The 11220-nt window shown below is 33.7% G+C and overlaps 1 protein-coding gene across 1 annotated transcript; it reads right to left on the bottom strand.

Moving 5' to 3' along the window:
* Positions 1 to 266: 266 nt before the first annotated feature.
* LOC149141296 (uncharacterized) lies at positions 267 to 2007 on the bottom strand. Its single transcript, XM_089448946.1, has 3 exons — positions 1161 to 2007; positions 815 to 923; positions 267 to 679 (listed from the first exon to the last, which is right to left on the bottom strand). The coding sequence occupies exons 1-3, from the start codon at positions 1430 to 1432 to the stop codon at positions 635 to 637; spliced, it is 426 nt and encodes a 141-aa protein (XP_089305072.1). The 5' UTR covers positions 1433 to 2007; the 3' UTR covers positions 267 to 634.
* Between the last annotated feature and the right edge of the window lie 9213 nt (positions 2008 to 11220).

The raw sequence follows: 11220 nt of genomic DNA, 5'->3' as shown, positions 1-11220 counted from the left end.
TTTTACAGTACATCAATCTCAACCCTGGGACCTGATTATGGAGAAATGAAATTCATTCCTATAAGAGTTTTATCAAGGAAGCAGGTTTGGGTACCCTAAATTCCTTGACGAAATAAAAATTTAAAATATTAATCAAGTGCAACCAGTATTATTGCCGTCATCCAATACATTGTAGTGAGATAACTCAGACTTGAGAGGCCAAAATTAAATTCTAATCCCAAATAAACGTTTCAAGCAAAGAACTCCCAATAAAATAAAAAGCACGCTAGAACTCCACAATTAATTGATAAATCCCATTAAATTAATAGATATACATATACGGATAAAGAATGCAATGGTCCATAGCCTGTCCGGAAAAAAAGCATAAGCTTTCTAAAACTTCCAAGGTCTTACAGTCTGTCCAGGATCCATTCTATCAATTTACAATGTATATTAAAAGTATAATATTTCAGGGCCCAGTAGAAGTCCCTGAATTGCATAGCATTGTATTCGGCTTGTGAAAAGTCTTAACAGAAAACAGATAAATTTTCTTGTATATGGTACCGTCACTGGAAAGCTCATAGGAATTCAGATAAAACTTCCCAAATCAGCCTGATGGCAATCATGGTGCATGGAGCTTTTTGACAGGAAAAATTCATGGAGCAGAAGGTCCAAAATCTTTACAAGTACCATCCAATACCTGATCAAAGAAATATGAGACAAATAAGCAGAAACCCAAAATATTAAAAGATCTAAAATACAAAACTTACTAGTGAAATATCAGACAATTTAGGAAAAAAACACTCCCACAAAACAGAGCAGAGAGGAAAAATACCTTGGGAGGAGGGGAAAATATCAAAGAAGGTGGCAAAACAGCTTTTCTGTTCCTTGCAAGTAGGGTTTGGGATATAGGGGACATGATGCGGTCTGTTGGGCTCATGTACCTGCAACATTAAAGGAACTTTAATTACATTTGGACAAGATTAGAGGGCAGTTAGGGCAACATTATCAACAAATAATTTTCTACTTTATTGTGAACAAATTCCAAATCTTACCTTCCAGAGTACTTCCATGGCTTTTAAGAGAATTTTAATCACATATGGTCACTACTAGAGGGCATATGGGCCAACATTATCAACAGATAGACTTCTATATTATTGCAAACAAATTCCAAATCGTACCTTCCAGGGTATTCCCATGGCTTCTTCTGCTGCTGCAGCAATGGAAGTTTAACAGGGTCCGGATGGTTGCCCTTCTTGCCCTCGTCTTTAATAGTTGGCTTCATCATATTACTGAACTGCTCAATGTCCTTTTCCATCAAAACAGGCGGTGTTCTCATTTCTGCTGATGGTGGTGTTGTATCAGGAGCCTGTTGTTCACCTGAAACATTCACAGGGGAAGAAGCCGCACCTTTAAGCAACTCCTTAGCAGGGGTTTCGAACAGGTTCTCCATTATCGACAAAAGGCAGGCAGTAAGTATGCAAGATAGCTCTGCCCACTTACACCACCTCTTCTTCCCTTCCCTTCCCTCTCCTTTCCCCCACAGCAACCTAGGAGGGAAGCAAACGCATGCACAGAGAGAGAGAGAGAGGCCCTAGACCTAGAATGAAGCAGGCAGTACCAGATTGAAAACTGCCCTTGAATGGAGTACCCAAACAATAAAACTAGCCCTGAAATGCAGAGAACTCCTGCCCAGATGAAAAGAATCATTCAAATGGAGAACCCAAAATGAAAATTGCAAAAAATTACAGAATGATCCCCATGACAATAGACCTCGCTGAGAATGGAGGATACTGAGACAATGTAGGTTCAATTGCGATCACCCGAGAATTGCTTGTCCTTTTGCATGCGATCACCCTAGAATTGTTAGTGGGGATTTCACAGAGGGAGGAAGGCTACATAAGGACCAAAGGGAATTCTCAGGTTTGTGGAGAACGTTCGAAAGCGGGATTGGTCTGTTTGAGTTTTAAGGAAAAAAATAGCCGTTAGAACGATGATCAACGGTCACTTGCCTGGGTCCACCCTCAGACGAGCAACAACACGACCAGAAGTAAAAATAAAGGTCGGAGCAGCCTACACATGTAGTCAAAAAGCAAAGTTTGGATTGTTTTATTTTAATTGATTTATAAGAAGTGGTTGAGAATCAGTCAATGTATGTGGCATAGAATTTGGATCATGATAAAATTATATATATATATATATATATTAATTTGTTGCTGGGAAAATGGATTAATATTATTATTATTTTAAATTAATATTTGAAATATAATTTTTTTTTGATGTAAAGGTATTTAATCTGAGTATTTTTTTTTTGCTATGTGAAATTGTTACATGATGTTTAATTACTATATTATTTATGAAAATTTTAAAATTGTATTTAAGAATTTTTTTTATTCTCTATGAATTTAGAGTAATTGGATCTCATGTCAATGAATCATTATTTTTTATTTACACATTTTCGAGAATCTTTGGGTTTGTTATTCCTTGTATTAATATGAAAATTTTTTTAGTCATTGGATTCTCTATATTCTCATTTGATGGTAAACACATTATCTTAGAGATTTTTCAATGCAATTGATTTTTCACGGGACATCAGGGTGAACCCATGTGAAGGTGGTTGGACATTTTTTGTGTGGCTTTAATTTTGTTTGGGTGGTAGGTATGACAAGATGTATTGGGCATTATTTCAAAGGCTAAGCATTAAGTTTATTTAAGGGGATCACTGAAGTTTAATAGAAAGAGGATGGGTGCAAGGCCCTAGACTTGAATGGCTTTATGCATTTCTACCGCATGACCACCTTGATGGTCATAGGCCGACACACATAGATATGATGTAAGATTGATGACTAGAAGAGTTAGTTTTTGGGAACTCTTGCACAATTGAAAGGCACCCCATGGACATGTTGAGTGCCCTCGTTGAGACTAGGTGCAATGCAAACCTTGGCAACTCACACTAGTTGGACTCACCAAGAGAGGCTTAGAAGGGAACTTGGTGAGGGAAGACAAAGCGGGAGTTATGGAAGATGACCATGTCTAATTTGCAAGCATGATGTATGATAGACAATATTGACACATATAACTTGACTGTGCTCCATGGATGCTTGTACTTGAATGAACTTATGTTGTCCATTGCAATAAGGGGATGCACTCAATGGACACACATCCACTTAGCACACATCCATTAGATGCACTTGTTGGGCATACTTGAGCATCTTTGTTGCACTTATTAGGCATGTGGCACTTTGGGTGTAATACCATTGGAAATTGGATGGTTGACAAACAAGTCATGAAAGGGGTAAAGGCACCATCGAGCATAATAGAAGTTGGTTGTAACACCCCACTTTTAACCTCATTTTGTAATTGTAAATGATGACTTATAATGTTATAGTTTTTAGCATAAATACTTTAGTAAACTCATGGTTGATGTAATATGTTTTACTTTAAAATATTGTCAAACATTGAGAAGGGGGGAAGCCTACACAAACTTTGATTCCATGAGAGGGAAGCTGTGAGGAAATTGGGAAATTTGTTATCAACAAAAACATATTTCCCTGAACTAAATGTCTAGTTTCCCTTGTCTTCCAGAAATTATATAAGAAGGGGGTTGGTAGTTAAACTACCACCTTCCTACAATTATGCAAAGTAATGGGAGTGATACAAGATTTTCCCAAAGGTATGGGCAAAGTACCCTTTTAGAGATTTTTTAATTAACCACACAATGGAGATTGTGAAATGTCATGTAACATGTGCAAGGTATAAATGTGTATGTGTGTGTGTGGTGATTGAGATAGAGAGAGAACTTGTGGGAAAGAGGTTGAGACGCACAAGGGGCTCTAAGACTAATATTATGAATAGAAGGTGTGAAAATAACCTTCTAAGTGTCACAACCCATGAGAAACTATAAATCCCTTCTTATGGTTAGAGAAATCAATGTCGAATTCTTCAACTTGAGTTGGAAAGATAGGGCCGTGATTTTTTTGAGTAAGCACAATAAGCATTGAGAAAGGGGAGGTGTCGAGGGACTTTTGGGTAGCAAAGGACCCCCTTAGTGTCGTGCAGCTAATTGTGGCAACTTTGTGACTCATAACATGCCTTGGCTCAATGGATTGATAGACAACATTTTGGTTGTTGTGTATGAAGGAGAATTACCTTTGTATATCTACCATTTAATGAACCTTCTTACTCACTAAGTGAGTTTTCCTTTTATGTCATTCATTATGGATTGAAAGTGACCAACTATAAGAAAACAACTGTGTAGTTGAGCCTATGGTTGGGTGGAGAGTGACTCTCGCTTTTAGTTTCAAGAAAATCTTAAAGCAACGTAGATAAGCTTATTTTCCTCTTTCTTAAATGAAATATCAATCTAAACAGATATATCATAAATAATTTGGGTGTTTTAGTTCATAGTTTACCTCCATAGATGCTATAGTCTTATTCCAAGATTAATGTTTTTGTAGATGATCATTACACTTATTCCAACATCAATTATATCAGTTACCTACATCATTAATGTTAGTGATATCACCCAACACCTACACACCATTGTGTTCATATATAAATACAAATATAACATCAAATTAAGAAATGGAAAATCCACTCTAAATCCTACACATACATGCGTCCAACATATCAAGTATATTAGAAAAACAGTAATATATATATCATAAATAATTCACTTGTTTCAATTCATAAGTTTTATCCATGGATACTATTTTTTTACTCTAAGATTAAAGTTTTCCCAAAAAATCATTATACTTATTCCAACATCAACTACACCAATTACCTACATTACTAAGGTTAGTGATATCACCCAACAACTGCATACCATTGTGTTCATTTATAAATAAGAATATAACATCACATTAAGATTTCGTACTGTATGTTTTTGGCCTTCCACTATTTTGAAGCTCATGTACCAATGAACCATTAAGATCCCCTTCTCCCAATCATCATGCTGGTCAATGTTTATCCATAATTAGCTTCATATTTTAAATTACAATTTTTTTGCCCATATGGTCATCCTACCATATTGAGCCAATGAAAAACATATATAATTACACCATTATTAGATACTCAACTCATTAATCAAGCATGAATGCATTCATTCACTTATATTCAATATGATGCCATTCACATAAAAGTAGCTCACACATAAGCATAATAATACACATATTCAAAATCAACTCATTATCAACACCTCTTTGAAGATCCCTACATAATGAACCAATGCTACCACAATTTCCACTTGTTCAATTGCATTGTTGATCAATGCATACTAATATTGTTATCTTCTAAATAGAAAAATAGTTAACACATATTATTTCAGGTGACTATATCATTAGGTAATAGTCACACATGTCACATGTGCATGAACTCATGCACACCTCTATCTACATAAACAATTGCATAATTTCATCAAATTACAACTCGTAAATGACAAAAATTAACCAATTAACAAAGGATAGACAACCTAATCATATGAAAAACCAAGCCAAATATAGAGGAGCACTACACCTCCCAATTAACCCAAACAACGTAAGTAGACCCTATTGTCTAATGTCCAATTATCTCTATTTCCCAACTAGCCCAAATAGACCTATTTTCCTCCATTTGTCTAATAGCCCTAAATTTTCCAAATTATCCAATTAGTCACAATTGCTCATTTCCCTAATACCCCAATAAGCAGAGGTTAGCCATCAGATAAATCTCTAATCAACCCTAATTTTTCCAATTATCCACAATTGCTCAAATTCACCTAGTTTCCTCAATTAACCTCAAATTAGTCCAACTAACCCCAATTACACCCATCCCCACCCAATTAGACCTAATTTCCCTATTAGCCCACTTTCCCCTCTAGATGTTGTTTAACAAATAAAATTAAATAAATTTATGTACTACTCCACTAAAAACATTAATCTTGAATATATAGTACCTTCATGTACCACTTCACTAAAAACAATAACCTTGAATATATAAATCTACCTATTGTAACACCCAGGGGTTAAATTTGATGGGTCCCCTTGCTCGTTGAGAAATTTTTTTATGACGGTTTCACTAGTCCCTCTACCCATCAAATTTTTTTTATGACGGTTTTATTTTTAAACTGCCTTTAACCAGACTTTTAATATTTACTTTTATCTTACTTTTTCTTATAAAACCATAATTAAACAGATGGGCATCCTAAAGGGAAATTCTATTGGTGCGCATAAAAGATTAGTAAAGTCCAAAGAAAGAGTGGAAAATCTGCTTATTTGAATTTCTTGCTAGGTTACCACAATTTGGAGGCTTGAAATAATTAAAGTAGGATATTCATAGAAATCAAAGATAAATTATTTATATTTTGAGAGAAACACTAGTAAATGGGAGAAGACTGGAAATGAAATCTGACCATGGTATTTCTTTTCTTTTTCACCCAACGGGATTGGGACCCATTTACATTCTTTCTCTCATACTTGATTCATGTCAAATATTCTCAATAGACATTCAAATAACATTTCATTGAATTAATTTGATAATAAGCCATACAACTTGTTCGAGAGTTGAGAGTTAGTCATACTAAGGAACCCCAGATATAGGCAAACCAACAATTATAGTTGAGCGAGCCAAGGTAATTCGCTCATTATAGAAGATACTTTGCATCTCCACTGATAAAAACCCATACTTGATCCAACATCTCAAGTATGGGTTTTTATCAGTGGATAAAAAAAAATATTATTATGAAATGGATTTAACCTTTTTTATTGTGCATATTGATCAGTAAGCTAGACCCATACTGCAAAAAATCCAGTACAACATTGTTGAATTCGCGCAGATTTTGCATTCCAAATCATACACCTTTATAATTCATGAAATTTCAAACAAATCTTGGGCCTTGGCGTCCTGATATGGATGACGTCAAAGGTTTGAATCAAAGCAGAAAGTTTGAGATCTCTCATAATGGCAAAGTATGTTGGTGAGTCCCAAAGATGGTCCACTCCTCAATGACTTCAAGCTCATTTATTATACAATTTTAAGCATATACTTCCTTTGTTTTTCCATGAAACATGGTTATGGTGATTGAAAATGATGAAACAAACACAGGTAATCAAAATTTTAATGGTATCCAACATTTATGCTAAATGTTTTCTAACACATGGCTCCATTGTTTGTTCCTTAAGTTCCTTTAATAAAATGATTCCAAAAAAAGAAACTGGTCAAAACAAACCTAAAAATAAAACTTATTATGTGAACTTCTACAGTGGACTGCTAATAAATGCATAGACGATTTAATATTTATAATAAATTTGGTACTAAAACTAAGAGCCAAGAAAGATCATGTTGCAGAGGAAACATACATGCGTATACAATAAATACACTGAAGCATTTTCCAGCCCGTTGGACCATTCTCGCACAATATAACATGTAGAACTGTAAATATCACGCTGAAGTGGCCCGTCTAGCAAGGACCTACAACAGAAAAACGCATTATCCTTCTCTTGAAACATTGCAAATCTTTCTGGTAAATAAAACCTCAAAATACTTGTATACATGCACACTGAAGCTGAGAAAAAATATTACCTATTTGGGAGAGTAAACCACGAAGGTGCAGGCGCAGCTTCAACATCTGAATCAACCCAAACAAACATACAATTGTTCGGCGTGGCTAGAAAACTACCAAACTTTGAGTCTGTTTCATTCATTTGTAATAGGTACACATGCAGGAGCTGCTACGACAACTATACATTTATAAATTTCACATCAAATCCACCTTTTTTCCCACGATTTTTCAAATATTGCATTAAATGAGATGGGACACACTTCACATTACTTCATGTTATTATCTTGAAAACTTATTCATCTCATTCATGATGCAAGCAAAAGATGTGGGCAGCCATCGCAAGTCTAGAGAGTGTCATTCAAGTGCTAGCCTGGTCTAAATAAATATATATAAAATTTGAAACTTATGATTTTTTAATATGCCTGTCAATTTGACATTTTTCTAAATTATGTGCCAGTTAACAATGACGTGTTTATTTTTAAATAACCTGTATTTTACGAGTAAACTAACGTCAATTTTAAAGCCTAATAACGCCCTTAACAAAATGTATGTAATAAACCTTTTTTACATTAAAAGAGTTAAAAGATACATAATTTTACATATTACACCTAAATAAAATTTTAAATTACAATTAAAATATAACTCTAAATTTACTAAACAATTAGAGAATAAATCATCATAAGTTAGAATAATATTTTAAATATTAACTTATTTCAAATATGGTAATAATATAACAATATTGTTAAAATTTATTATTAATATCAAATAATGATTAAAAATATAAAAGCTTTGTAATATTTTCCAAATATTACAAATCAACTTAAACATTGCACAAACAATATTAAAACAAAATCACACGAATGCACTTTAAAACATCACATTATGCAATAAGTTGCGAAACAATGTTACCATGCCAAATTAAATGTGTCTATGGATATGTTATAAAAACGTCTCTAAGATTTGTGTTAATGTTGAAAAAGTTGTCTAACGGAATCAAGTGAATTCCATAGAGAAATAAACATCACTCCAACATATTGAGATCTAAATTATAGTTATTCATATTAAAAAAAAATAAAAAATTATTAATAACAATTATATATATATATATATATATATATATTAATATTATATTATATATATATATTATATTATATTATATCTCAAGAAGGTATATTTATGTTTTTTTATGTGAAGAAGGTAAAGGAAACAAAGTTGACAAAAAGTGAAGAAGATCAAAGTTAAAAGAGGAGAATTTTATTTTTTATTGCTGCTCACACATGTGTCTGTTTTGGGTCGAAGTCTCTGTGATATTTTCCTAAGGTCAGGTTTGACTTCTCTATCGTGAAGTTTGAGATTTTTGTGGAGAAACATGCCGAAATTTTCCCCTATTGCAGAGCTTGTTGCAAACCTTTAATTGAATTTTGTGGAGGGTTGACTTGGCTTCTTGATGGATAACTGAAGTTGTTATCTTGTTGGTCAATTTGTCTATCATCTTGACTAGGATGTCTCTCTTATTGACTTGATTCTATAAGGAAATGTTGTTGGGTTTTTCCCCATGTGGGTTTTCCTAGGGTAAACTCTTGTTTTCTTGTGTGGTTGTCTCTTTATGATCCTTTAACATTTTGTTACTGTTGAAGTTCTCTGCGTAATTGTTTTATGATGAATAATAAATGTAAGAAAATATCAATCTAAGAAAATCATAAGAAACAATTATTAGTTTAGAGAACTATTGAAAAATCAACATGGTATCAAAGCGTGGGTGAAAAAGCAGCCCTAAGAGAAACAATTTATTTCTGGTTATCATCTTGGGCATAATCTATCATCAACCCCAGTTCCATTCTATTTGTAAAAGGGATGAAATTCTTTAATTTTCCTCATGTCTGAGCAAGAATTATAAAAGGTTGAAACCATAGTTAATTTTTCAGAAAGACATAACATCCTCGGAGGCTAAAGCATTCTCATGAGAAGGTTAAACTCTGAAGATAAGCCTTTGTCCATTTCGGTAAGACGTAGAGGATCACAAAGCCTTGAAATAAGATATATCAAGTTGATGTAAGGGAAGAAATTTCTTAGAGAATTTGTACATAAGGTCTTTTACATCATGATAATATTCAAAAGAGACCAAAAACTTAAGTTTAGAAGTTCTCAAGCTAAGAAGTCCTCAGGATGATCTTAGTAGGCCAAGAAAAGCCTCAAACATAATCTCTGAAGTCCAAAGTGCCTCAGGATGAAAATTATCTTAGGTTGGAAGTGCAAAATTCCTTAGAGACTACATATGATTGCAGAGGTTGAATGACTAAGGAAAATTTGAAGGTTTAAAATATTTGTTTGAGATCATATTAATGTTCTATATCTAGTTCCCTCAGAAAACCAGATTGTTAATGTTGATTGAGAAATGTCATACATGACCTTTATCAAAATATTTTCTGATGATCCTTGCAAAAGGAAGTTTTTTTACTTATCTCAAAGCAAAGTCTGTGGTTATAGTTGTATGAAAGTCTCTACTTGAACTATTGATCTCTAGAAGTAAGGCTAAATCTCAGATGATTCATTGAAGCTCTATGTCTCGAAATTTTGTTTGCACAGAGTACGATTGGTGAAGATACTAAACATTTTTATCTCAGAAAGGAGCCTCTCTCAAAACAACCTTAAAAGTAGCATTGTACTATAGGGGCAAATTCTGGCAAGATGTTGAATCTACAAATATTGCAAAGCATTAACAATGGACCTTGTGTCATTGCACATACTAATATTAAAATTTGGATACCCTATCCTGCAATCTAAGTTTAAAATCATTGTCACTGTCATAAAACATATCTTGATGAATCGATTTCATTGAACATCATGATATTACGAGGCCAAGTTCCTCTTTAAGATTGAAAGCTAAAGTAGTATTAAGAAAAAATAATCATTTGCATAACTGGAAGTGTTCTAATTATGAAGGATAAGCTCTTGGGGTAAAAATATCAAATCTAATGTGTCGTTGATATGAGAAGATATCATTTATGATATGGATTTGTAATCTCATTGGAAGAACATTAATTGTGACACATTTGCCTATATGATGATGATGATGATAAATATCATCACATGTGTCCTATGGTTTTGGAAATTTAGGTATTTAGGGTTTGTAAACCCTAGCAGGCAAAAATAGGCTTGGACAATAAATGTCTAAGGCTTATGTAAAAGGCCATAGGATTGAACCTAGATAATCGTTTCCACTGAAAGAAGAAACCGTAACCCTAGAAAGGAGGGAATGACATCATGATGAGAATGAGGATGATATCATGGAAATGGATGTAAGGAAGCTAAGATCAAGAGGGAGCTGACATACCGCTATAATCCTAAAAAATATAAGTATTTTAAATCTCTCTTGCTTGATTATGACTATTGTTGTTATTTTACTATTAGTTAATCTCTTGCCTTTGTATCCTCTACTCAGTTGTACTTTTTTCTCCATGACCTCTTAGTGAGGATTGTAGGTATCTAATAAAAGTTGTCAATGCTTTGACAAGTAGATGGAATAAGTGCAAGAACGAAGCCAAGTAAGAGGACTTTTCGAGAATCTTAACTTCTATACCAGATGAGATTTGAACTTAGAGGGAACAAATAGACCAACAAGTTTGAATTTTACCCTAATTGTGGTGAAAGGAATTCAAATGGATCTACAAGATCTAGCATGCAATAGATGGCAGCATGGAATA

Source organism: Pinus tabuliformis, chromosome X (genome assembly GCF_031772625.1).
Source record: "Pinus tabuliformis cultivar Carrire ecotype Pingquan chromosome X, CPIR1, whole genome shotgun sequence".
NCBI classification, from domain to species: domain Eukaryota; kingdom Viridiplantae; phylum Streptophyta; class Pinopsida; order Pinales; family Pinaceae; genus Pinus; species Pinus tabuliformis.
Note: the sequence above shows the minus strand (reverse complement) of the source record. Positions and strands in the feature narration are given on the sequence as shown.

Excerpts from the sequence above, each read along its gene's own strand:
- LOC149141296 (XM_089448946.1), bottom strand. The coding sequence starts at position 1,432 with ATGGAGAACCTGTTCGAAACCCCTGCTAAGGAGTTGCTTAAAGGTGCG. Across the intron at positions 924-1,160 it reads CCATGGGAATACCCTGGAAG|GTACATGAGCCCAACAGACC; the intron begins GTACGATTTGGA and ends TTAATGTTGCAG. Across the intron at positions 680-814 it reads TATTTTCCCCTCCTCCCAAG|GTATTGGATGGTACTTGTAA; the intron begins GTATTTTTCCTC and ends TTCTTTGATCAG.